Genomic DNA, 27,999 nt, shown 5'->3' with positions numbered 1-27,999 from the left:
GGAGAATGCAAACAGATTGCCGGAGAGGGGTAAGAGGGGAACAAGCAGAAAGACTAGAGTAAGTCAGCAGAACAGAGGGGTGAAGAGAGAGGAAGAGGAATGAGAAAGGATCAGGGTGGGAGGAGGATGAATGACAGCATTCTTCAGGTTGTAGCTGGGAAGATGGTGCAGGAAGAAACTGGTGTAAAATCTGGCTGAGTGTGTTGTGAGCAAAAGAAAAGTTGAGAAATATTGCAGAATATGAGCTAATTTACGCTTTCTTACTCCCAGGGGCTGACAAAGGTTTTAAAAATACATCAGGCATTCCCATGTAACCAGGTAAGAGGGTTGGGCTTTTCTGTAGGGACTTGGGAGAATTTTCTTTAGTTTACTGATCATGGATGTAAAAAGATGTAAATACAACATTATTTTTCTTTCACTGAAATTACTAGATGGACAGTTACTGCTGGCCTAAAAGCAAAAGAATCGTCTAGAAAATCCACTGCTTATTTCTGGGATAAGCAGCATAAAATGTTTAGTACTTTTTCGGGATCTTGCCAGGTATTTGTGACCAGGATTGGCCACTGTTGGAAACAGGATACTGGGCTTGATGGACCTTTGGTCTGTCCCAGTATGGCAACACTTTTGTACTTACGTTTTAATATAAAATAGAAGGTTAAAAAAATCAATAATCCAGTTAGTTAATTAATCACAGATGTTCAATAGAGTACATAAGTACATAAGTACATAAGTAGTGCCATACTGGGAAAGACCAAAGGTCCATCTAGCCCAGCATCCTGTCACCGACAGTGGCCAATCCAGGTCAAGGGCACCTGGCACGCTCCCCAAACGTAAAAACATTCCAGACAAGTTATACCTAAAAATGAGGAATTTTTCCAGTCCATTTAATAGCGGTCTATGGACTTGTCCTTTAGGAATCTATCTAACCCCTTTTTAAACTCCGTCAAGCTAACCGCCCGTACCACGTTCTCCGGCAATGAATTCCAGAGTCTAATTACACGTTGGGTGAAGAAAAATTTTCTCCGATTCGTTTTAATTTACCACACTGTAGCTTCAACTCATGCCCTCTAGTCCTAGTATTTTTGGATAGCGTGAACAGTCGCTTCACATCCACCCGATCCATTCCACTCATTATTTTATACACTTCTATCATATCTCCCCTCAGCCGTCTCTTCTCCAAGCTGAAAAAGCCCTAGCCTTCTCAGCCTCTCTTCATAGGAAAGTCGTCCCATCCCCACTATCATTTTCGTCGCCCTTCGCTGTACCTTTTCCAATTCTACTATATCTTTTTTGAGATACGGAGACCAGTACTGAACACAATACTCCAGGTGCGGTCGCACCATGGAGCGATACAACGGCATTATAACATCCGCACACCTGGACTCCATACCCTTCTTAATAACACCCAACAAAACTTCATAAATTCCAGCTTATCTGTGAGTCCAGTGAGGATGGAACAGATTAATTGTGGGAATGGATCTTAGCTGGTATGGTTACTTCTGAGTCTATCCCCTTCCACCTTCATCCTTTGCCCCCTCATTCCAGAGCTTCCTTTCAATTGAAAGAGACTCGCCCCCTCTGCATTTATGGCACATGGAGAGCCATAATTGAACGGGGGTGGCCATCTCTAAGGCCGGCACCGTAAATAGGTATCCCCGACTGTATTATTGAAACAAGATGGCCGGCCATCTTTCGTTTTGATAATATAGTCGGGGCTGGCCAAATCTCAACATTAGTGTCAACCCCAGAGATGGCCAGCCTTAGAGATGGCCGGCATCGGTTTTCATCTCAAATCCAGCCAAATCCAAGCCATTTGGTCGTGGGAGGAGCCAGCATTTGTAGTGCACTGTTCCCCCTGACATGCCAGGACACCAACCGGGCACCCTAGGGGGCACTGCAGTGGACTTCATTAATTGCTCCCAGGTACATAGCTCCCTTCCCTTGGGTGCTGAGCCCCCCAAATCCCACTCCCCACAACTGTACACCACTACCATAGCTCTTATGGGTGAAGGGGGGCACCTACATGTGGGTAAAGTGGGTTTTGGGTGGGTCTTGGAGGTCTCCCATTTACCACCACAAGTGTAACAGGTAGGGGGGGTGATGGGCCTAGGTCCGCCTGCCTGACATGCACTGTACCCACTAAAACTGCTCCATGGACATGCATATGGCTGTCATGGAGCTGGGTATGACATTTGAGGCTGTCAACAAATAATTAAAAAGTTTTTTTGTTTGGGTGGGAGGGGGTTGGTGACCACTGGGGGAGTACGGGGAGGTCATCCCCAATTCCCTCCAGTGGTTAGCTGGTCAGTTTGGGCACCTTTTTAAGGCTTGGTCCTGAAAATAAATGGACCAAGTAAAGTCGGCCAAATGCTCATTTTATTTATTTATTTATTATATTTGTATCCCACACTTTCCCACTAAAAGCAGGCTCAATTCGGCTTACATAGTAATAGGTAACAGAATTTTGTTATGTAAAGTAGGAAATTAAGTATAACATAATAAAAGGATGGATGGGTAGTAATAGGATGGGTAGGCAGGTAGAGACAGGGCCGGCCTTCTTTTTCCATTATTGGCCGAGGCTAGCCATCTCTTTACCACGCCCCCGTCCTGCCCTCGGTACACTGCCGACATGCCCCCTTGAACTTTAGCTGGCCCTGCGACGGAAAGCAGTTGAAGGCGGCCAAAATCAGCTTTCGATTATACCGATTTGGCCGCCATTAGGAGATGGTCGTCCATCTCCCGATTTGTGTCGGAAGATGGCCGCCCTTCTCCTTCGAAAATAAGCAGGATAGGTATTTAAATATCTCTATCATATCTCCCCTCTCCCGCCTTTCTTCCAACGTATTTGTATTGAGAACTTTAAGTCTGTCCCCACTCTTTATGACGAACGCCGCTGACCATATTAGTAGCCGCCCTCTGGACTGACTCCATCCTCCATTTTGCACTCAGATCTTCAATCTTCAGCCAATAGAGAGATAGAACTTGAGCTCAGGAGAATATTATACAAATGGGCTTAATCTGCAGTTACTACCCTTCTTGGAAGTATAAGTGGTTTGTACAAGAAGGTCATCCAGGAGATTGTAGGCATTCTGATATCATGATGTAAACATGCATCTGCCATCCACCCTTATATTTGCAGGAGTTATTTAGTATTTTTCTTGCCTTGAGCATATAACATAAGATGGACCTTTGACCTGACCCAGAATAGTACATCGGACCCAAAATCTTAGTCAAACTAAGCAAACATTTTCTTATGTTTTAAGAGATTAGGGTCTAAACCTCCATTTTTCATCAGCAGCTTCTCTTTCACACCCTGCCATTTTTTCAGGGTGTGAAAACTCCCAGATACCAGGTCCCTAAATTTTAGGACTTGATTTCTGATGTTATCTGAAGTCCAACCTGAGCTACTTTGACTCTGCAGGGACCCAATGAAAGACACAACTTCTACAAGATCACAAGGAGCAGCAGTGGGATTTGAACTGGTCACTTCTGGATTTCAAGACCAGTGCTCAAACCACTAGGCCACTCCTCCACTCCCATGGCAATTATTCTCTTTCTTCCTCTCATAGCTTCTACATAGAGTTACCTAAGCAAGGAAGCCTTGATGTTGGGTCCTTTGCCCCGCCTCCTCAATGACATCAGCTTAGCAGTCAGGAATCCACATATCCAATGCCAGCCACGTCACCAGAGTGAGAGGGTCCCACCCAGACCCATCATCATGCGAGATCTCTTTTCTGACCTACAATCCTTCATGGTTTTAGACTTGACCAGGTGAGAGTCAAATAAAGAGGTCTTGCACTTTATTATTTGTAAAACTGTTGGGCAGACCGGATGGACCGTTCAGGTCTTTATCTGTCGTCATTTACTCTGTTACTATGTTAAATCCCAGGGCTTTGATTTTTCCTTTTTGAATCCTCCTAATGAGAAGCTGGAACTCTCATCTCCCCAGGAGGGTGAATTCATACAGAGGATATTGGCATGTTCAATGCCACTTATTAGCATATCAGAAACCAGGGGCAAACTGACCATTTGGGCAGCCGGGCAGTGCCTGAGTGCCCAGAGGCTCTGCCCAGTTGCTGTTGTCTGCCGCCGCTGCACAATACAGCCACCTTGGAGAAGTGATGCTTCTCCAACCCTGTCGCCGCCTGTGTCCTGTGCCGGCTCTGCGGTTTAAAATGGTGGCCGCAAACTCTCGCAAGACTACCATGAAAGGTTGCAGACGCCCTTTTTATGTTTAAATATATTTTATTGAAGAGACAACTTCCATTTTACAACTAATACAGAGAAATAGAACAGTTGTTTCGCTCTCCAAGAACATTTTACATTTTTCGTCCCTCCCTTCCTCCCCCCTCCCCCCTCCCAAAATCTCTAACAGTTTATTGATAGTACTTCAGAAAGAACATTTTCAAGTAACAAATGAAGATAAGACATACCATACAAATGCGTATGCGACTCTCATAGAATAAAACCAGCTATCATCAAACATTTCTCCCAACATTTCCTCCCCCCTCCCAAAAGTCCCTCATAAACTGCTTTCCACATTATATTGAAGTCCATGTATGGCCCTCTAACATAAAACAATATTACAATGCTGCATCACCAACATAATTAGTGGAGCCTTCAACTATCACAGCAGTGTTTAAATGTCGCTGCTCGAGCAGAGTGCCTGAACTCTGATGACACTCCACCCTAATTTAGAAACCATCTATTGACTCCCCCCCCCCCCCATGACCCTTTCCCACCCTCACTATGAATGCACTTTCCCATCCTCTGTGTCTTTATTCTTCCTGACAGTTCACCAAAAAAAAAAAAAAAAACTCTTCCTATCAGAGCTTGTTAAATATTAGACTGCGAGCTTTATGTGACAAGGATTGTATATAGGGTTCCCACACCGCCAAAAATGCTTTACGCCTTCTGGGGGAAGACCCTACCCCCCTGCGCTCCAGCAATAAAAGTTCATGTAATTTGTTCCTCCAATGCCAGTAATCTGGTGGGGACCCACTCGTCCATGCGCCCATTATGAGCTTCTTCCCGACCAGACTGGCCTTGCGAATGAGCTGTTGGGTCCCTCTACCATGAAGTCGAAATACTTCATATTTATCCAATAATACCCCCTGAGGCGAGAATGGTATCCTTAGCTTCACCAGAGACTTTAGATAAAGAAATATCTGCTTCCAGAATGCCTGAATTTTATGGCATGCCCAAAGGGAGTGCACTAGCGTACCCTCCCCCTGCTCACATTTCGCACAAAGCGGATCTGCAACCCCCCCAAATTTGAATAATTGACTTTTGGCCATATACGCCCTGTATATTATACGGTACTGACACTCCCGAAGACCCGCATTAACCGACAACTGGGGAATGCGAGCTATCAATTTAGGGAAATCTAATTGCAAGTTTGGTTGTCCCAGATCTACTCCCCATCTTTGGCGAATAACCTCTGTGTTCCTCTGTCCCTCTTGCACCCCTATAGCTTTCTGCAGGCCCGATACTGACAACCTATCTCCGGGAACCAACCCAAAAAAGGCCCTAATTCTACGCCCATGCCCACTTTCCAGCTTACTTTGGCTCAGAGACCGTACGTAATGAGCCAATTGATGATACGCGAATAAGTGATTCATACAAATACCTACTCCTAAGGCTCCTAATGATAGGATCTTCCCCCTTGTATCCAGAACATGCTCAAGCCTCGTGATCCCCAAATCTGCCCATTTGCGAAATATTTTATTTTCAGACCCTGGGGCAAATTGTGGGTTGTCCTGCAGTAGCAGTAGGTCTGATACATCTGCCGCCAAGCCCCATATCCTATTCAAGTCCCTCCAAACCTCCCTCAAGGGGCCCAATAGCACACTATTCCGCATGTCTATCGGAATTGCCCTCCTCTCGCAATGCAATAAGTAATGTGGATGAAACGGTTTAAAAAACTCATATTCCATATCTCGTGGTGTATAGTCCTGCCTCCCCATTAGCCAGTCCCCTAAGTGGCGCAGCAGACAAGCTTGGTTGTATCTGCGGATATTAGGAAGTCCCATACCTCCCTCCCTCCATGGGCCCATGAGTAAGCTCAAAGGGAGTTTTGGTTTAGCATCTCTCCATACGAACCTCCTCAGGCACCCATAGAGCTGACTCAGGTCTTTACGTCGAAGCCACAAGGGTAGTACCTGGAATGTGTATAGCCACCTCGGGAATTCAGCCATTCGAAACAGATGTATCCGCCCATGTAACGTAAGCGGTAATGTCCCCCACAAGCTCAATCGACTCTTTAGCTTATCTAACAGATGATTAAAATTTAGTTGGTATAACTGGGATGTACTCATAGAGATTCTCACTCCTAAATAAGGAAGAAAATCCGAAGCCCACTTGAGCGGGAATCCAGCTCCCCACTCCGACTTCACACTTGTGTGAGCTGTTAATGCTAAAGATTTAGAATAATTGATTTTGAGCCCTACAAAATCGCCGTACTCCTGAAACAATTCCAACAGAGCTCTCAATGAAAGAGCTGGGTGTGTTAGATGTACTAATATGTCGTCCGCGAACGCGGAAACCTTGAACGATGAAGTGCCCCAGGTCACCCCCTCCACTTCTGGGTGGTTCTCAATTTCCCTGATCAAAGGGTCTAGAGCTAACACAAACAGCAGTGGGGACAAAGGACACCCCTGCCTGGTGCCTCTTCTAATCTGAAACCGTGCCGAGTTCTCCCCATTGACCCACATGTAAGCCTGTGGGTTAGAGTAGAGCGCACCCACTGCCCTCTGAAAGTACCCATCCACTCCGACTCTTTCCATGACCGTGAACATGAAATTCCATATCACCCGATCAAAGGCCTTCTCTGCGTCAAAACTGACCAACAGGGAAGGCCTTTTCCGCCTCTCCACAGTCTCCAGGGATGCCAACAATGCCCTAACATTGCTCCCCACCGACCTACCTTTCACAAATCCCACCTGTGAGGGCGCAATCAAGTCTGGCAATACTCGTGACAGCCTATTGGCTAAAATCTTAGCATAAAGTTTGACATCACAATTTAGTAGAGATATGGGCCTATACGACTCTACCTTAGACCCATCCTTCCCAGGCTTCAATAACACTATTACTTTTGCTACGTTCAAGGCATCTGACATTGCCCCAGAAGTTGCCATGTCGTTGTAAAGATTTAGCAGAGGGATTGTCACCTGGTCTTGGACTAACTTGTAATATGCTATGGTATATCCATCCGGCCCCGGTGCCTTTTGTATATTACTCTGCTGGAGCGCCAGCATCAGCTCACCTTCTGTAATTGGACCATTTAAATATACCTTCTGGGATTCTGACACCCGAGGTAAGGCCTGGTTAGTTAAGTACAGCATACTGTCTTCTATTGTGTCTAGTGGCTCCCTGTACAATTTCTCATAATACCGTTTGAAACATTCTGCAATGTCCTTAGATTTTCTTCAAAGCAGGCCACCTTCATCTTTTACCTCTAAAATTCCCTGTGTACCTCTTTTCCCCCGCACCAATCTCCCTAGCAGCGCCCCAGCTTGTTGCCATGGATAAAAATTGATATTGATAATACTTATGAGACTTAACAGCCCTCTGATGGAGTAATTCATTCAGTGCTTTCTGAGTGGCCAAGAGAGCTCCCCTCTCCCCAGATGTCATACGTGCCCCACCTCTAATCCTCTGTGAACGGACCTCCTTTTCCAGTCTGATAATCTCTTTATCCCTCATCTTCTTGACTCTAGCCCTGTAAGCAATTATCTCTCCCCGTATCACCGCTTTTGATGTTTCCCAATATAAACTTGGTTGGTTTTGATGTTGCTTATTGTGAGTTGCATATTCCTTCCATTTGTCATTTACATATGCTTTAAATTGGGGGTCCCAAAATAGCTCAAAGGGGAATCTCCAACCTCCCCCTCCTCCCCCAGATCCTAGACCCTGTAGCTGGAACCAGATGATTGAGTGATCCGAAACCTCGCACGGCCCTATCTCCGCTACTTGTACTTTTGAAAATAGATTTCTTGAGATGAAGAAGTAATCTATACGCGATTGCGTAAGATGTGCTCTAGATGTATGGGTATAGTCCCTTACATTCGGGTGTAACACTCTCCATACATCAATCATATCCAATGTGGAGCAGAGAAAGGGCAGGCCCCCCACCCCTGGGCTCTGACCCAAAGCCGAGGAACTTGTTTTATCCATCTGAACATCATACACCAGATTAAAATCACCTCCCAGGATCACATTTCCCCCTTGATAGGGACCCAACAGCTCAATGAGGGATCGATGGAACTTACGGTCATACACATTGGGCGCATACACATTACATAGAACATAAATAGATTGCCCCATTTCCACTTCAACTAGTACATATCTGCCCTCGGAGTCCCGCTTGACTCGTTTTATCCGAGCCTGTAGGCCTTTCCGTATTAATATCAGAACCCCCCCCTTCTTACCTACCGCTGGGGAACCTATTGCCTGTTCCACCCATCCCTGCTGAAATTTATTGTGCTCCTGGGTTGTCAAATGTGTCTCCTGTAACAGAGCAAGATCTGCCTTATGCCGCCTCAGGGCCTGCAGCACCTTAGTGCGTTTAATGGGCGAGGATATCCCCCCCACATTCCAGGAAATTAATTTAACAGATCCCATCGGTCAGTAGGACTCCTGTGCTGTAAATAGGTTGTTGAACTCTCCCTGTGAGACCGCACCCCCCAGCCCCTGGGTGCAACCTCCATCCACCATTCCTTTGGCAACAGAACATTTTGCCTCTCTCAACCTTTGCTGCTCGGAAGGAAGAATTACAATAAGAAAAAAACATAGTAAACCACACTAGACACAGAAAATATTTAAGCCCATACTTATACTCCCCCCCTCTCCCCATCCCGTCCCCCCCCCCCCTCTTCCCCAACCCCTCTTCCTTGGTAACTGCGTTCTCTCTGAGAACTGGTCACGCCCCCTGCCCCTCCCCTCACCCGGCGACATCTCCTTACAGTATCACTTTTAATAACTCAATTATGGAAAAAGTTTTCAAATTATAGGCTTATCTCTTCTAACGTGCCCTCATGCCCACCAGTAAATTGACACCTTCAGTGCACTGTCCTCTGCTGCTCCTGGTGCGTTTTCCTCAGTGGTCTTCTCCCTGCGGCTTGTGTTCTTCTCTACCGAGAACTTTCCCCGCCGGGTGTTGACCCGGCAGATTGCCAGAAACCTCTCCGACACCACTCTCCTGCTCGTGGGTTTCCATTCGGTTCACAAATTGCTTCGCCTCCGCAGGGGATGTGAAGAAATGTGGCTTGCCTTCAAACTGGATGCGCAGCTTGGCGGGAAATAGTAGTGCAAAACGTGCCTGCCTCTCATAGAGCTGCTTGCAAACCTCCGTAAACTGTCTGCGCTGGGCCGCCACCGCTGCTGAAAAATCTTGGAAACAAAGTACTGTAGAAGCTTCATACTGGATCTTGCCCCTCGAGCGCCATGTATGTAAAATATCCTGCTTGTGGGTATAATTCAGGACTCTGCATATTACAATTCTTGGTCTCTCTTTCCCTTGTCTGGTACTGCCCAGCCGGTGTGCCCGTTCAATCTTCAAACAGTTTTCCAGTTCTTTCAAATTCAACACTTTAGGCAGCCATTTCTCCAAGAACTGCCTGAGATCCACTTCCCTAATGGACTCAGGCAAACCCACAAACCTTAAATTATTACGGCGCGAGCGGTTCTCTAAGTCTTCAAGCTTGGACTCTAGGTTTTCCAGTCTTTTTAGCATCTCTTTCTGTTGGCTTTTATGCTGCATACTTTGGTCTTCCATATCAGAAAGGCGCTGCTGAAAGCCTGACATGTCCGTTTTTAAGCCTTCTATTTTCCCGTCCAGCTGCTCAATTTGGTCTGAGATCCGTTGCAATTTCTTGTCCACCGATACCTCCAAGAGGCTCGATACTTCCCCCGCAATCTCTGTCGCCCAGATCGAGCTCAGCGATTCACCCGAGGGGCCTGCGTCCGCCATTTTGCCATCTCCCACGCGACTCCTCGCTCCTTCCTTGCGGCTCGATTTTGACGCCATTCCAGCCTAATTGCAGCGGCGATTTCGATAGATTTTATTGTAAGGGAGTTCCCGCTGTTCTTGCGGCGGTTTCACTGAGGTTTCCCCCGATTTTGATGTCGCTACGGGTCGATGTTATCTGGGGATCCGCGGAGCTGCTACGTGCGGCGTCCTCCCCTTAACATAGCATCACGTGACCCTCGCAGACGCCCTTTTAAACTGTGACGAAACACGGAGAGTAGCAGAATGGAAGAAGGTCGGAAAGGGGAGTCGGAGGGACACGCTGGGCATGAAGAGGGTAGAAGGGGACATCGGTGGACATGCTGGACATGGAGGAAGATAGGGACTGCGGGGTGGAGGTAGCATGTGGGGGGCAGAGGTAGCGTGGGTGGGGGGGGGGCCCAGAGTACTCTCAATCTGCCCCTGTCAGAAACCTTCCGAGGAATCAAGTGGCAGGCTGCAGCCATCTCTTCTCACCAAGCATCGTCATGAAAATACACCCACCAGCATACTGCCCTATCAGAGCAGAAAAGAGATAACACAAAATGTTCATTTTTTTTCTATTTGTTATTGACAGGCTGCTCAATTTTTAATCCTGGCGCTATATTGAAGATTAAAAAGGAAGATTAGAAATATTTCACACAACGCTGTGACTGGGAGGAGAAAGAAAACATGAACGACCCCACTATGAGTAAGTAAATATTCTGAATTTAAAGGGTTTGGCATTTTCAGATCACAGGAAGAGGACCGTTGACATCAAACTTGTGGAAACTTAAATTTTGTTTCCTGGTTATAATTTTGTCACTGAATTCTTCCAGATATGTTTGTTTTCTCATCACAGGCTTCCCAATTGTAACATCTGTGTTCTCACTGAGCATTAAACAAGAGGAAGATCTTCCCTTCATGGGTCATCCTGAATCAGAGACATCTAAACAGATTCACCCGCTTGTGATAGGTAAGTATAAAACTTAATTTTTATTGTATTTTCCATATTTATAAAATGCCTCGTGGACTCCAAACAAATGATAGAATACAGAACATGAAATATAAATAATATTCAATAAGTACAGTATAATCAAGATAATAAATAACAGCTAGACCAAAAGATAAATAAAATTAAAATAAGATTAGCAAAAACCATCTGGATATTCTCATGTGTAAGTCAAGGGCAGTTGTAAGACTAGAAATAGCCAAAAATGCTGTTCCCCATGTATAAGTCGAGGATCCTGTAGGATCGTTTATCACAGGTAATAAATTATCTGTGACCCAGGTTCCCCAAACAGAACTATCTGCAGACAAATTATTCTGTACTCGGTCTAGGGGAGGGAACCTTGGAACCTAGCCAATTACTTCCGCGAGAAAGAACTGAAACTGAGAAAGCAGACTGAAATATATTAGTTTTTATTATAGATTAATATATATATATATATATATATATATATATATATATATATATATATATATATATATATATATACATACAGTGGTGGAAATAAGTATTTGATCCCTTGCTGATTTTGTAAGTTTGCCCACTGACAAAGACATGAGCAGCCCATAATTGAAGGGTAGGTTATTGGTAACAGTGAGAGATAGCACATCACAAATTAAATCCGGAAAATCACATTGTGGAAAGTATATGAATTTATTTGCATTCTGCAGAGGGAAATAAGTATTTAATCCCTCTGGCAAACAAGACCTAATACTTGGTGGCAAAACCCTTGTTGGCAAGCACAGCGGTCAGACGTCTTCTGTAGTTGATGATGAGGTTTGCACACATGTCAGGAGGAATTTTGGTCCACTCCTCTTTGCAGATCATCTCTAAATCATTAAGAGTTCTGGGCTGTCGCTTGGCAACTCGCAGCTTCAGCTCCCTCCATAAGTTTTCAATGGGATTAAGGTCTGGTGACTGGCTAGGCCACTCCATGACCCTAATGTGCTTCTTCCTGAGCCACTCCTTTGTTGCCTTGGCTGTATGTTTTGGGTCATTGTCGTGCTGGAAGACCCAGCCACGACCCATTTTTAAGGCCCTGGCGGAGGGAAGGAGGTTGTCACTCAGAATTGTACGGTACATGGCCCCATCCATTCTCCCATTGATGCGGTGAAGTAGTCCTGTGCCCTTAGCAGAGAAACACCCCCAAAACATAACATTTCCACCTCCATGCTTGACAGTGGGGACGGTGTTCTTTGGGTCATAGGCAGCATTTCTCTTCCTCCAAACACGGCGAGTTGAGTTCATGCCAAAGAGCTCAATTTTTGTCTCATCTGACCACAGCACCTTCTCCCAATCACTCTCGGCATCATCCAGGTGTTCACTGGCAAACTTCAGACGGGCCGTCACATGTGCCTTCCGGAGCAGGGGGACCTTGCGGGCACTGCAGGATTGCAATCCGTTATGTCGTAATGTGTTACCAATGGTTTTCGTGGTGACAGTGATCCCAGCTGCCTTGAGATCATTGACAAGTTCCCCCCTTGTAGTTGTAGGCTGATTTCTAACCTTCCTCATGATCAAGGATACCCCACGAGGTGAGATTTTGCGTGGAGCCCCAGATCTTTGTCGATTGACAGTCATTTTGTACTTCTTCCATTTTCTTACTATGGCACCAACAGTTGTCTCCTTCTCGCCCAGCGTCTTACTGATGGTTTTGTAGCCCATTCCAGCCTTGTGCAGGTGTATGATCTTGTCCCTGACATCCTTAGACAGCTCCTTGCTCTTGGCCATTTTGTAGAGGTTAGAGTCTGACTGATTCACTGAGTCTGTGGACAGGTGTCTTTCATACAGGTGACCATTGCCGACAGCTGTCTGTCATGCAGGTAACGAGTTGATTTGGAGCATCTACCTGGTCTGTAGGGGCCAGATCTCTTACTGGTTGGTGGGGGATCAAATACTTATTTCCCTCTGCAGAATGCAAATAAATTCATATACTTTCCACAATGTGATTTTCCGGATTTAATTTGTGATGTGCTATCTCTCACTGTTACCAATAACCTACCCTTCAATTATGGGCTGCTCATGTCTTTGTCAGTGGGCAAACTTACAAAATCAGCAAGGGATCAAATACTTATTTCCACCACTGTATATATATATATATATATATATATATATATATATGTAAAGGTATACAAAATATAGAAACTCTGGCAAAGCTTTAGCTGAATACAAAAATACTGGCTGATAAAATTACCAACTATATTGTCACCCTACTAAACACTAATTCTTACTGATTACCGGGTAAAATTACACAACTGATTGGAAGACACCAACTATGTTACGAGGTAGTACGGTTATTAGCAGCTTATCTCCTGATCACGGTAAGACTATACCCAGACTTCGCTCAGGTAATTACCACTCAGTGGCGTAGCTAGAGTAGTTGACACCCGGGGCCGGTCATTTTTTAACACCCCCCCCCCAAAAAAAAAAAATCTAGTACCAGGCATACCGAGAATACAAAACACTCAGGATCTCTAGAACAATTTTACCATACCATAAGCAGTAATTTCTATGAGTCACATAAGGAAAAGGAAAGCATCTTAAACACTACAGTGAGCACTAGAACATCAATTCACCTATTGTAAAACGTAACCTGACAGAATAGTACAGATCGTCGATCCTGCACAGTCAATGCCAACTGAAAGCCGTGTCTTTTTCACAAACACAGATAAACCCTAAACCACTATAGAAAAAGTAATCAAACTTTCTATTTAGACAAAAATTAAACTGAACCCCCAAGAGGCCAGACTGAGCATACAATGCAACACCACAGAAACAGAAAATAAAATAATACCATTTTATTGGACTAATACATTTAGCTTTCAGAGGCCAAAACCCCCTTCCTCAGATCAGTACAGTATAGTGATTTTTACAATATCCTATCCTGACCTGAGGAAGGGGGTTTTGTTCTCCAAAAGTTAGTCAAAATATATTAAAATTAGTCCAATAAAGATTATCTTATTTCCATTTTCTATTTATAAGCATTTATTAACACAGCTACAATACTACTTTATCCTAAAGCAAAAAAATAAAAATATATATTTTACTTAGTTTGTTGTCTCTGGTTTCTGCTTTCCTCATCTTCTTTTCACTGTCTTCCTTCCATCCAGCATCTGCCTTCTCTCTCTCTCTCTCCCTGCCATCCAGTGTCTGCCCTCTCTCTCCTGTCCCCTCCATCCAAAGTCTGCCCTCTCTCCCTGCCCCTTCCATCTAGGATCTGCCCTCTCTCCATGTGCATCTCCTTCCTTTGACTTTCCTTCCCTCCATCCTTGTCTAACATTTCTCCTCTCTTCTCTCTTCCATCCATGTGCATTTCCTTCCTGACTTTCCTCCCCTCCATCCATCCATGTTCAACAACTCTCCATTCTCCCCTGCCGTCTCCTCCATCCACCCATATCCTGCAAATTCCTCTCTCCCTTGCCCCCATTCATTCATCCATGTCCAGCAAGTCTCCTCTCTCCCGTGCCCTCCCCTCCTCTCCAGCGATCTCTTCTCTCCCCCATGCCCGCCCCTTCTCTCCATGTTCAGCAATCTGTTCTCTCCCCCTGCTCTCCCCTCCCATCCCATCCATGTCCAGCATTCTCCTCTCTCCCCTGCCCTCTCCGTTCCTTCCTTCCTTCACCTGACTGCTGCCCCCACAAACACAGGGCTAGCCCTCTGCTCTCTTTAATGGTCCCACTCCCTATCCCTCTGAGTCCTTCCTTCCCGCCCACGGCAGCCCTCCTCCTCCTCCTCTCCGCCCCCCCCCCCCCCATATCATAACCCTTTACTTCCCGTGGTGGCAGCGGCGTCAGTTCCGTTACGAAGAAGGCACTGCAGGCTCCCCTCCGGCTTCAGCTTCTCCCCTTTTCGCTCTTCACACAGTGAGTGTTCCGCCTTCGCGGAATCAGGAAATGCATCATCGCAAAGGTGGGACACTCATGTGAAGAGCGAAGGGAGAAGCTGAAGCCGGAGGGGAGCCTGCAGTGCCTTCTTCGTAACGGAACTGACGCCACTGCCACCACCTGAAGTAGAGGGTTATGACACGGGGGGGGGGGGGGTGGAGAGGAGGAGGAGGGCTGCTGAGGGCGGGAAGGAAGGAGGAGGAGGGTTATACCGTCGAGGCGCCCATGGCGGGGAGGGGATCTTGGGTGCAGGGGGGGGTGCCTGGAAGCAGTGGGAGGGGCGGAACACCCCCCTTGTGCTGACACCCGGGACGGACCGCCCCCTCCGCACCCCCCCCCCCACCTTGCTACGCCACTGTTACCACTCACTAACGCAGACTAATAGGAAATAAATCACCGTGTCTCTCACCATGCTGACCTCCGTGGCCGTCTCCCGGGAATGGGCACAGGATACTTCACAGACTCAAGCTGAGATTGCAGTGAGTCTTAGTCAGAGCTAGGACCGGTACTCTGCAGCAGACAGGGAGGGCACAGGTCACTCCTTGCAGGTAGCTGAACCACACGGTACTTCTCCAGATACACAGTTCATCAGATGAGGACCTTATCAGGTCACTCTGGTCTTCTTTCCACCTCCACCTTTTTCCAAGGATTCCGACTAACTGATTTCTTCCTGTTCCCGCTTTTCCCAGTACCTCTTGGTCAGGTGACTGCAGGAACCCAATCTGTAACCTCCTCAGCTCACTGCATGGCAAGAAGGGTCCGTTGTTCTTGACCTTCAAGTTGTTACATTGTGGTATGCATTTTCTGTTTCTCACCCGGCCTGCTAGCCATGTCTCACTCCCTTACAGCCTCTCAGGGAGATAAAGTGGGGGCTGGTTTGCCCACAGCATGTCCTTGGATGTTACATGACTGCTAGTGATTTTCCAGAAAGCTGAATTAGCTAAATCACTGATGTAGGTTGCAGATGCCATCTTGATGTCATAGGATTATGCAGGCCAAGACCAGCAAGGTGAGACACACAGGGAAATACCCCTACAATCCCTTCCAGCTCTCCCTCCCTTCCACCTCCATGTCCAACATTGCTTCCGCTCCATCCTTCCCTTTCATTATCTAAATTAATTTCTCTTTCTCCCTCTCCCCCCCCCCCCCAATCCGGTGCACGGTCTGGCATCTCTCCCTCTGCCATCCTGTGGGTTCGGCATCTCAATCCCCACCCCCTTTGCTGTGTACCTTTAAGCTTATACCCCCTTGATGTATATTTTGGAAGGTGGTATGTTGTTTAGTAAGCCATGTAGAGCAACAGCAGTACAGTGATAGAGCTAGGATGCCTGTTGCCGGTTCCGGAGCACACTCTCTTTGATCCATCCCGCCCCCTGTGACTCAACTTCCTGGTTTCATTGTGTTTGCTATTGAACAATCTGATGACCCCTGATGAAGGCTACTGTTGAAACTTGGCCATGTTGGATCCATCTTCAATAAAATATTTCACTAGCATCATTGATTGTTCCTCCTTCCTGGACCAGCTGTGCTGTCTTTGCGTGTCTCGCTGGTTCTGCAGAGGTTGTATTTCTGTTTTTTTTAAATAATGTTGTGCCAGAAGTGGAAACTGTACCTGTTATGGCAGAGATATCAGTTACAGATTCTATAATACTAGCTCTCTTGTTAGTAACGTTTGTCTTGGCTGTGGGCCAGGAATGGCTGCTAAGAATGTATTTTCGTAATCTGTTTTAAAGTTTGAGCATTCCTTGATGTAGCTCAGGAAACTCGGAGAAGGCAGAAGCAATTTCTGCTGCTGTACCCAGGTGTTGTTTTCTTCTAAAATTCCCTTGCAAGTGTGTGGTTAAGTAGTCTCCAGAAATATGTATTTTTTATGCCTTCACAATTATATGTTTTTTTCTGCTAGAAGACTTCCTGTGGAGTCTTTAGTTGGGAGCAAGACTTTTAGGTTCAGGACATTAAGGCATTGTGATCTTCAGGCTCGATTCTCTTACTCTGTCTCATAGCTTAGCTCTTTTCTCTCCAGCGCCGTGGCTGCACTCCCTCCCCGAATCTCCCCAACAGCGCTGCTGCCTCTCTTGCTCATTCTCAGCTGCCCGGGATCTTGCTTGCCTAGCTTCTCCACAGTAGTTACCATCTCCACTGACCTGCACCCCCTCTTTCTGCTAGGGCTGCAGGCATGAAGAGCAATCCTGCAGCCATTACTGTTCCTCTTCAATGGCTGCAGGATTGCTGTGCCCGAGCCAGCTTCAGGTTTCCCCACAGAAATGCAGCACCCAGAGAACCAAGCCTGCACTGCTGCGGCCACAGCCACCACCCCTGCTCTTCCAGCACTGTTCTAGAGGAGGATTCGCTGCCCCTCCTTGCTTCTCCCCAACAGTGTGACTGCCTCTCTGGCTCCTTCTCAGCTGCCTGGGATCTCGCTTTCCTACCTCCTCCATGGTTGGTGCCATCCATGCTGACCTGCACCCCCTCCTTTCTCTGCAGCTGTTTCTACAGGGCTCCTTGGAGAACAGTGAAAGCAGTTGTGCAGAACGGCAGCAGACTAGAAATTGCTTGTGGCCCCACCAGCCTCCAGTGCTGCAGCGGTGGAAGCCAGTGAGGCGTTAGACAACAGCCAGCAGTTTACAGATGCTGCCGCTGCTGTTCTGCTCATGTTTTGCACTGCTACTCTCACTGCTGTCCATGGAGTCGGCAGGGATGGTGGCAACCATGGAGGGGGTAGGAAAGCAAGATCTCGGGCAGCTGAGAAGTAGCTGGAGATGCAGGGAGGAAGCATGGCAAGGGCACTGGAGAGAAGGGGATTCACACTAGGAGACAGAGTAAGAGAATTGGGCCTAACATCACATCCCCCTTTAGTTACTGCCTCTGATAATCCTCCATATCCACTTCATTTCAGCTCTGAACAAACCACTTTACTACCTATATACTCCTTTATTGTAGACTTGAGAAGTTTGGAGATGTGCAGTAAAGGAGAACACAGATTACAAGTAAGAAAACTTACGAGTCTGCCTACTTGGTCAAATGTATAAAATGCACATAAAAAAAAAACAACTAGAAGTTATAGTGAGGCTCATTTCTGTCATATACCTCCTAACCCCCGCCAAAAAACCCCAACATAAAACAAAAGTAAGACCAGCTTCGCTTCCATCCTTTTCATCTCCTAAAGCATATGAATTATTACTTCTACTGCTTATCATTTCTGACATGTGCAACACTGTACACAAAGACATAAAAGACAGACTCTGCTCAGTAGAGCTTACGATTATTCAAGACAGACAAACAGGAGAAATAAAGGATTAGGGACTTACATTTATTATGGGAATGATTAAAGCAACATGGGTATTGAGCAGGAGAATAAGGAGTTAAGAGTTAAAATTTGGCTTGCTAAAGGTTACCTAACCCCTTCCCCCCCCCTCTAAAACCAAGGAAGGGGAACAGCGATTCTAATTGTTCATTTTACCAACATGATAAATGTCGACTTATGCTAATATTATGTAACGAAATTTAGACATCCAGATGTCATTATAACATTAGTGATTTATGCACGGTTTGGCTGCCTTGCTAGAATTTCTCCCTAAGAGGGCAAATCTCTAACTCTGGGTCTCCATTAAGGTGCCCCGAGACCAGTAGGAACCTGTTCTGTAAAGGATCTTTGGTGCCAGAATACAAGTGTAGCTCGATATTGTAATAACTGTAATCCCGGTAGCAAACCTTCAGGGGTGGTAGGCTCCCTTTAGCAGTCCACAAACAAAGTCCTTCCAGACAACACAGCTTTTAGTTCCAACAGTTTATTTCCCCTCCTCCACAAAATCTCAGTTCAAGGGGTTAAAGTCCCATTCAGTTTCCAAAATAAAGCAACAAGAAAAAAACTTCCCTTTACATCCAAGTTCTCCCCCCAGTTCAACAGCCTGGGTTTCAGTTTTAAAAGTCTTTCCGCTTAGGTGGTTGCAGAATGGCAGTACACCACCCACAACACAGCTAATTGACTCCTGTGACCACCCACTGCCTTCAGTCCCTGCAACTCTGCCCCAAAGTACAATTACAGTCCATGTCCACTGGTTCCTCCAAACCTGGTGTGTTGGTCTCTCCAGCCTCCCCTTCCTCCAAACACTCCATTAACTCTGCTTCTCTGCTAGGCTGTTGGTTGGAGACCTCCTCCCCCTCCCAGGTGGAAGGAATCTTGTACTGATTTCTAACCCAAGGGTATTGAGCTTTGTCATCCCTGCTCCCCCTTCTGGCCCTCGCCTGCCATCGCAGCTGCTCTCTCCAGTCCTTTTCCCTTTCCTTTCCACGTGGGGGCCATACCGGGTTTTGGGACCTACCACCCCGATCCCTTCTCTCAGGGCCTTGTGGGGAATGTAGTCTGGCCCCATACCTCCTCCTGAGCTGCTTAGACCCTCCAAACTCCTTACAATATCGGCCTGCTAACTTTTAGGTGCTTTTACTTATGTCAGCCGTAGAGATTGTGGGAGGCATGTTCGTAAGTTAAAGTATTCTTTAAGTGGGAGCCCTGCCTCTGTCCCACCCATGCTGTACTCATTTGTAAGTCCACTGGCAAATACCCACTGTGGAAGGCAGAGATTTGCAGAATATTGGGATTCACACATGTATGTGCCCACATATGTGTGGATATGTGATTAAATGTTTACAGCACACTGGGCATGGAACTCAATGCCTAGTTCATAGATTGTTCTTTACATGTCCTTATAAAATAGGTTTACAGAGAAGCACCTACTTGACCTTCACAGCTAGCTGACTTTTTACAAAATTACACTCATACTGAGTAAATCTTACTACCCGTTTATGTCTAAGTTATTGGGATTCAGCTACAGTAAGCTGACAGGTCTGAGCTTCTGGGATCCAGATCCCCAAAGAATCTCAGGCCTCCAACGGAGTGTTGCAGAGTTTTGGGTTAGTGGATGTAATCAGAGTGCAGGGAATCATAGCGGAGACAGGAGGTGAGGGTGAAAGCACAGAACCAGCTGGATGAGATCCCTCATGGTCTGTTTCCTTCTGTTCATGTGCCATTGACAAGCTGTACCTGTATACACTAGCACCGTTTTCTGTTATATATCATTTGGAACTGTAGGTAAGCCAATTTTTAAAAAATAATCATATGGGGATAGTTCCCTTTATATGTTCATCTCCAAAATTGAAAATTAAGAATCATACTCTGATTTTTCTCCACCAGATTATGGATATAAGAATAATAGTAAACGAATGAGAATGTGCGATGAGCAGAATAGAGAGGAATGGAAACACAAATACTGCTCCATCTACAGCCCAGATACGTCAACTGACTGTAAGGAAAATATCAGTAGCATAATACCAACCGAGGTGAAAGGAGAGACATCAAACACGCAAGAGAGAAATTGCAGCTACTGCTCAAGTTATCTACAAACTGGAGGAATCAAAGACGGTGACAGACATTTTAAAAGTGCTCAGGAAAATGTCTCCACAGACTCACATTTTGTTGAGCACCATCTACCCAGACTTAAGACTGAGGTTCACGACTGTCAACAAACACACAAACCTAATCTATTTGAAGACACTATCCCCTGTGAAAAACAGTTTCAGTGTTCTGAATATGATAAATGTTTCAGTGAGAAATGCAACCTCCACCAGCAGAAAAAGACTCATTTGGGAGACAAGCCATTTAAATACTCTGAATGCGAGAAATGTTTCAAAACAGAAGCCGACCTCCAACTGCATCAAATGATTCATATGGGAGAAAAGCTATTTAAATGCTCAGATTGTGATAAATGTTTCTTTCAGAAAAATGACCTGCAAAAGCATAGCATAATTCAAAGAGAGCACAAGCCATTTAAATGTCCTGAATGTGACAAATGTTTCAGAGGAAAAGCCAACCTTCAAATGCATAAAATAATTCACATGGGAGAAAAACCATTTCAGTGTTCAGAATGTGATAGTTGTTTCAGGAAAAAAGCCCAGCTTCAAGTGCATAAAATGAATCACACAGGAGAAAACCCATTTCAATGTTCAGAATGTGATAAGTGCTTCTGTTTGAAAAGTGACCTGCGAAAGCATGAAAATATTCATATGGGAGAAAAACCATATCAATGTTCTGAATGTGATAAATGTTTCAGAAGAAAAGCCCACCTTCTGTTGCATAAAATGAATCACACAGGTGAAAAACCATTTCAGTGTTATGAATGTGATAAATGCTTCTGTTTGAAAAGTGACCTGCGAAAGCATGAAAAGATTCATATGGGAGAAAAACCATATCAATGTTCTGAATGTGATAAATGTTTCAGAAGAAAAGCCCACTTTCTGTTGCATAAAATGAATCACACAGGTGAAAAACCATTTCAGTGTTATGAATGTGATAAATGTTTCAGAAGGAAAGCTATCCTCCACCTGCATCAAATGATTCACAGGGGAGAAAAACCATTTCAGTGTTCTGAATGTGGTAAATGTTTTTGTTCAAAAAGTGATCTGCAAAAGTATGAAAAGATTCACACTGGACATAAGCCATTTCAATGTTCAGAATGTGATAAATGTTTCAGAAGAAAAGTCCATCTTCAACTGCATAAAATGAATTACACAGGTGAAAAACCATTTCAGTGTTCAGAATGTGATAAATGTTTCTCTCAGAAAAGTGACCTGAAAAAGCATGAAAAGATTCACACCAGTCATAAACCATTTCAGTGTTCAGAATGTGATAAATGTTTCAGAAGAAAAGCCCATGTTCAACTGCATAAAATGAATCACACAGGGGAACAACCATTTCACTGTTCTGAATGTGAAAAACGTTTCAGAAGAAAAGCTGATCTCCAACAGCATCAAATGATTCACACAGGAGAAAAACCATTTCAATGTTCAGAATGTGATAAACGTTTCCGTCAGAAAAATGACCTGCAAAAGCATAAAATGATTCACATAGAGCACACATTGAGGGAAAAATATAATCTTTGCAAACAAAGGTGTCCTTGATAAATGGGTACGTAGAAGGATCACAATTGCCAAAAATACTGAGAAAGATCCAAAATAATAAATTGCAATATGCTGCAATGACAGAGGAAGATCTTAAATTCATATGCTCCAATAATAAATTGAAAGTAACAGCTAAAGCACAAAATTGCAAAGATACAAAGAAAATAGTAAAGAGAGATATCAAAATATCAAAATAAATTATTTAGAGAAAATCCAAAACAGTTTTACAAGGAACTGGGAAAGCTGAGACAGAAACATTCTGGAGAAAGTTATATGAGTGTAACTGAGATGCAGAATAGCTACCCTGCATACAGGAGAATTTGGAATGGGTAAACATTACCCCTTTGGAATGGCCTGAGGTAAGGGGGGGAAAGGGAAATGGAATGGGACTTGATATACTCCCTTTCTGTGTTTTTTGCAACTACATTCAAAGCGGTTTACATATTATATACAGGTATTTATTTGTACCTGGGGCAATGGAGGGTTAAGTGACTTGCCCAGAGTCACAAGGAGCTGGAGTGGGAATTGAACCCAGTTCTCCAGGATCAAAGTCCGCTGCAGTAACCACTAGGCTACTCCTAGTTGGAAAATAGATTAAAAAGAGTCCCAGTTGGAAGAGTCCTGGTACAGATAGGGTGACCAATTTTTGGCTCAACCAGCTGAACATCTTTCCACCAAGACATGGCAAACTGCAAAAACCAATTGATCAGGCAGCTAGATTTGACACCTCATTGGCTGATATTGGGCAGAAAACCTCTTCTTCCAAAGGGAGATCTAATTAACATTCCTAAAAATTATACACCAAGAAGTTGTCTACCTACAGTCTATAAACTGTTCACTGCAAAAGATGCTGATAGAATATCAGGTGAATTTTCGAAAGAGAAGGGCGCCCATCTTCTGACAAAAATCGGGAGATGGGCGTCCTTCTCGCAAGGTCGCCCAACAAATCGGCATAGCCGATTTTGTGCACCCTCAACTGCTTTCCATTGCGGGGACGACCAAAGTTCACAGGGGCGTGTCGGCAGTGTAGCAAAGGCGGGACTGGGGCGTGCTTAGGAGATGGGCGTCCTCGGACGATAATGGAAAAAAGAAGGGCGTCCCTGACGAACACTTGGGCGACTTTACTTGGTCCATTTTTTTTCACAACCAAGCATCAAAAAGGTGCCTGAACTGACCAGATGACCACCGGAGGGTTCGGGGATCACCTCCCCTTACTCCCCCAGTGGTCACTAACCCCCACCCACCCTAAAAAAAAATCTTTAAAAATACTTTTTTGCCAGCCTCAAATGCCATACTCAGGTCCATCACAGCAGTATGCAGGTACCTGGAGCAGTTATAGTGGGTGCAGTGTACTTCAGGCGGGTGGACCCAGGCCCATCTCCCCCCTACCTGTTACACTTGTGGTGGTAAATGTGAGCCCTCCAAAACCCACCAGAAACCCACTGTACCCACATCTAGGTGCCCCCCTTCATCCCTAAGGGCTATGGTAGTGGTGTACAGTTGTGGGTTTTGGGGGGGGGGGGGTTGGGGGGCTCAGCACCCAAGGTAAGGGAGCTATGCACCTGGGACTTTTTTCTGAAGTCCACTGCAGTGCCCCGTAGGGTGGCCGGGTGGTGTCCTGGCATGTTAGGGGGACCAGTGCACTACAGATGCTGGCTCCTCCCACGACCAAATGGTTTGGATTTGGTCGTTTTTGAGATGGGCGTCCTCGGTTTCCATTATCACCAAAAACTGGGGACGACCATCTCAAAAACGACCTAAGGACGACCATCTCTAAGGTCCACCTAAATTTCATGATTTGGGCGTCCCCGTCCGTATTATCGAAACAAAAGATGGACGCCCATCTTGTTTTGATAATACAGGTTTTCCCGCCCCTTCACGGGGGCCTCCTGCGAGGACACCCTCATGCAGGGCCGCCGAGAGACTGGGCCAGGTCCAGGGCAGGGCTGGGCCCGGGGCCCCCCCAAGGTCATCATTGTCATCGCCGCCCCCCTCTGGGCCGGGCCCCCCCAAATTCAAATCATAGCACCTCACCTCGACCTGCTCCGTGTGAAAGAAGCGCAGCAGTGGCAATTTGCAGATTGCCTCCCTTCGGGCCTTCCCTCCCTGTGTCCCGCCCTCACGCAAGTTATGTCAGAAGAGGATGGGACACAGGGAGGGAAGGACTGAAGGGAGGTGATCTGCAGACTGTTGCTGCGCTTCTTTAACACGGAGTGAGGTCAAGGTGAGGTGCTATGATTTGAATTCAGGGGGGCCCGGCCCGGTGGTGGACGGAGGGGGACGGATGGAGGGGACTGCGGGCCCGGGGAGTTTTGTCCCCCCTGCCCCTCCTCTCGGCGGCCCTGCCCTCATGAAAACTTGGGCGCCCCGTTCGATTATGCCCCTCCACATGATTATATAGACTTTAATAACATCATGAAAATACAGCAGAAAGGCAATAAGAGAGAAGCATATGGGACGAAAGACCGGCAAAACCATCATGACAAGTGCTAAGAAAAGCAGAAATCTTAGCATAGCATGTTTTGACTAAAATAACGTCTGATAGCGTCCCACATTCCTAGATAATAACTTGCCACAAAAATCAACCCTGAATTGATTTAATTCATCAAGGTTACCATGAAAACATGGCAAAACCAAGCTCCACCTGCAGTATGAAGATGGACAATTTGCCATTGCTAACATCAGGGCTTAGCTAGGCATATTTCAGGGAGACTCTTTATCCCAACTTCTGTTTTGTTTGGCTTTTAATCCACTCTTATTAACTCTGTGGGCTATGGGTTTAGCCTTACTCCAAAAGATTCTGGATTTTTGGACTAAGAAAATATGGCAGAAAGATACAGAAATATTTCCCAACATTTTGGGTGCCACAGGTTTGATATATATTATGAAGCTCTCCTTGGCAAAATGCAAGTAATATGCCAAGCATTAGCAGTACATTTGAGAGTCTGAGATCAGAATCCACATACCCTGGCTTTGGAGTGAGGTTCATTCCTGTCATGGTATGCGCAAAACTAACCTATTTGGAGAAATTGCCCCCGAGTCAAACCAGTTAAGTGTTCTGAATGAGATAAATGTTTGAGGTTGAAACAAAGCTTGGAACTGCATAAAATGGCTCTCTGCCACCACTTTTTTCCTTTGAACTTTTAATGAATGGAGTATTCTTATTAATTATTTGGACTGGACTTCCGGTTGGGCTATGGAGGAGTAAAGAGGTGGTGTGTTGCTGCTCCGGAGCACCCGAATAGCCTGCAGACAAATTCAACATCTAATCCTCTCAAACAAAGTGAATAAAATCTCTCCGGAGAGCATTGACCAAAGGCGGGTTAACAATTCGAGGAGTGGAAACGTGAATGGTAACAAAAACGGCGAGAAAAGAGACTCGGGAGAAGGGGCGGCCCACAGAGCCCAAAAGAACAAAAGAAGAGAAGAACTGTGAAAAATATAGAAAAAAATAGAGGTGAAAATAAGAACAAAAAGTTAATAAATGGAAAAATAAGAAATAAATAAAAAATGAAAAAATTGAACGAGGAAAAATGATTATATTTAATATAATCAAAGGGGGGAGTCCATCAAACAGAGCAAAATAAAAACATGTATAATGAAGGAAAAAGGTTATAAGTGTGTGTATTACAAAAAGTGTTTATATTCTTTCTCCATATTTAGATCCAAAGGTTCCAAGCTTTGTAATTGGAAAATCCACTTTTGTCCTTCACGTAATAGAAAAGTGTCTGTAATATGCCTGCGCCAGTTATCTGTAAAATATTTGAATACAAAAAACTTCAAGTCATGTATTGTATATCCCATCTTGTTCCAGTAGGATACAAGTGGAGTGGATTCAACATTTCTGCTTATACAACTGCGGTGTTCTATAATTCTAGTCATAATTTGTCGCTTTGTCTTTCCTACGTAAATCTTTGGACAGGGACAAAGTATAATGTAAACCACCTTAGAGGATGTACAGTTGGAGTTATGTTTTAAAGTATATACTTTTTAATATTTGGATTGGTAAAATGTTTGATTTCAAGAGCATGTTCACACATAACACACTTTCCACAAGGAGTATTATCTTTGAAAGAGGCCCTAGAGGTATTAGACCTAATTGTAGGTAAGCAGGACGGCACTAGAATTTCTCTTAGATTCTTCTCTCGGGAATATGCCACTACTAAACGTTTATCCTTAAAGCATTTGTGTCACTCCAGAATGTGGCAATTTCTTCTGATAGAATTCTGTATCTGGTTGGCCAGATGGGAAAATTTGAGTGTGCATACTATGTCCGGTGGTATTCTGGCAGGTCTATTAGCCAAAAGATGACCTCTGTCTTCAATAGCTGCCTTCGCATACCCAGCTCTTATATGTTGTGCGAGGTAACCTCTCTTCTTGAATCTTTGTGCCATTAGATCAGATTGTTTGGTGAATTCATCAAAATGAGTGCAGATCCTTTTTAATCTCAGGAATTGACAGAGAGGCAGATTCTTCTTCAGGTTGTGGTGATGATAACTGCTGAAATAAGTACATAAGCACTGCCACGCTGGGAAAAGACCAAAGGTCCATCAAGCCCAGCACTCTTTCTCCGACAGCAGCCAATCCAGGCCCCAAGAACCTGGCAAAACCCCCTAAATTTAATAACGATCAATGGACTTTTCCTTCAGGAATCTGTCCAGACCCCCTTTAAACTCAGCAAGGCCAGCTGCAGTCACTACCTTCTCCGGCAATGAGTTCCAGAGTCTAACTACGCGCTGAGTAAAGAAAAACTTTCTCTGATTTGTTTTAAACCTACCACATTCTAATTTCATCTTGTGTCCCCTGGTTCTATTATTGTTAGAAAGTATAAATGAAGAAATGCATTGCGATCTGTCGGTTTCCTGAATAATGTGGTGGTAAAGTGGTATGTATCCTTATGGATTAAAAGATCTAAAAAACTAATCTTTTCTTGATTATACTGTATCTTAAAATGAAGATTATTGTGTTAAGCCAATCCAAAAAACCAAGCAATGAAGTCGCATCTCCTATCTAACAATAATGATGTTCAAATATTTGATATGACGTTCAAATATTTGAAAGGTATTAATCGCAAACGAACCTTTTCCGGATATGTGAAGGTGGTAGAACGAGAGGACATGAAATGAGATTGAAGGGGGGCAGACTCAAAAAAAAATGTCAGGAAGTATTTTTTCACGGAGAGAGTAGTGGATGCTTGGAATGCCCTCCCGCGGGAGGTGGTGGAAATGAAAACGGTAACGGAATTCAAACATGCGTGGGATAAGCATAAAGGAATCCTGTGCAGAAGGAATGGATCCTCAGGAGCTTAGTCGAGATCGGGTGCCAGAGCCGGCGGTGGGAGGCGGGGCTGGTGGTTGGGAGGCGGGGATAGTGCTGGGCAGACTTATACGTTCTGTGGCGGGGCTGGTGGTTGGGAGACAGGGATAGTGCTGGGCAGACTTATACGGTCTGTGCCCTGAAGAGGACAGGTACAAATCAAAGTAGGGTATACACAAAAAGTAGCACATATGAGTTTATCTTGTTGGGCAGACTGGATGGACCATGCAGGTCTTTTTCTGCCGTCATCCACTATGTTACTATGGTGGATAAAAATTTGCCGCCATCACCGACGCCAAGTTCACAGTGGGCTGCAGAGATAATTTTGGAGGTATGAGCGGCTGTGGAACAAACAATGGACTCTAAAATTCAAAAGATCCTTGACAAGTTAGATGGCATGGAGGAAAGGTATGTGGCAATGTCAGCTGAGCTGCAAACGATGCAGCAGAGAATAGGGCGGGTGGAAGAGAAGATGACGCAGATATCGGATGAGCAACCAAAGTTTTCCAAGTGGATTTTGGACTTAGAGGAGAAAATTGAAGACATGGAAAATCGTTCCCAAAGGAACAATTTACAGCTCGTAGGTCTTCCAGAGTCCCTCTTGGAGAAGGATTTGCAGAGAGTTTTGGAGGAATGGATCCCGGAGGCCGCAGCCTTACCAGAAATGGAGGGAGATTTTAAGGTAGAAAGGGCCCATCGTCTGGGTCAGCGTTCGGCAGGAGGAGACCGCCCTAGAGTTACTATACGTGGAGGGGCATAATCGAACGGAAACGCCTATCTCCATGGGCGTTTATCTCCGAGAACGGGTCCGTGAAGGGGCGGGCTGAACCGTATTTTCGAAAAAATGGACG

At 45.2% G+C, this 27,999-nt stretch overlaps 1 protein-coding gene across 3 annotated transcripts; it reads left to right on the top strand.

Annotated features, from left to right (window-relative positions):
- Nucleotides 1–2: 2 nt before the first annotated feature.
- On the top strand, nucleotides 3–21,873 carry LOC115466403 (gastrula zinc finger protein XlCGF26.1-like). Of its 3 annotated transcripts, XM_030197604.1 has the most exons (5): nucleotides 3–29; nucleotides 271–318; nucleotides 10,584–10,697; nucleotides 10,848–10,961; nucleotides 20,070–21,873. In XM_030197604.1, exons 3-5 carry the CDS (start codon nucleotides 10,679–10,681, stop codon nucleotides 21,830–21,832), a joined length of 1,896 nt encoding a protein of 631 aa, XP_030053464.1. In that variant the 5' UTR covers nucleotides 3–29; nucleotides 271–318; nucleotides 10,584–10,678; the 3' UTR covers nucleotides 21,833–21,873. The 3 variants fall into 3 exon arrangements, with proteins under 3 accessions (XP_030053464.1, XP_030053465.1, XP_030053466.1); XM_030197605.1 differs by lacking the exons at nucleotides 3–29; nucleotides 271–318 and adding an exon at nucleotides 3,698–3,771; XM_030197606.1 differs by lacking the exons at nucleotides 3–29; nucleotides 271–318; nucleotides 10,584–10,697 and adding an exon at nucleotides 17,819–17,865 and having other exon boundaries at nucleotides 10,878–10,961.
- The last annotated feature ends 6,126 nt before the right edge of the window (nucleotides 21,874–27,999 follow it).

Source organism: Microcaecilia unicolor, chromosome 3, assembly GCF_901765095.1.
Source record: "Microcaecilia unicolor chromosome 3, aMicUni1.1, whole genome shotgun sequence".
NCBI classification, from domain to species: Eukaryota; Metazoa; Chordata; class Amphibia; order Gymnophiona; family Siphonopidae; genus Microcaecilia; species Microcaecilia unicolor.
This window is presented reverse-complemented; position numbering and strand designations above follow the sequence as displayed.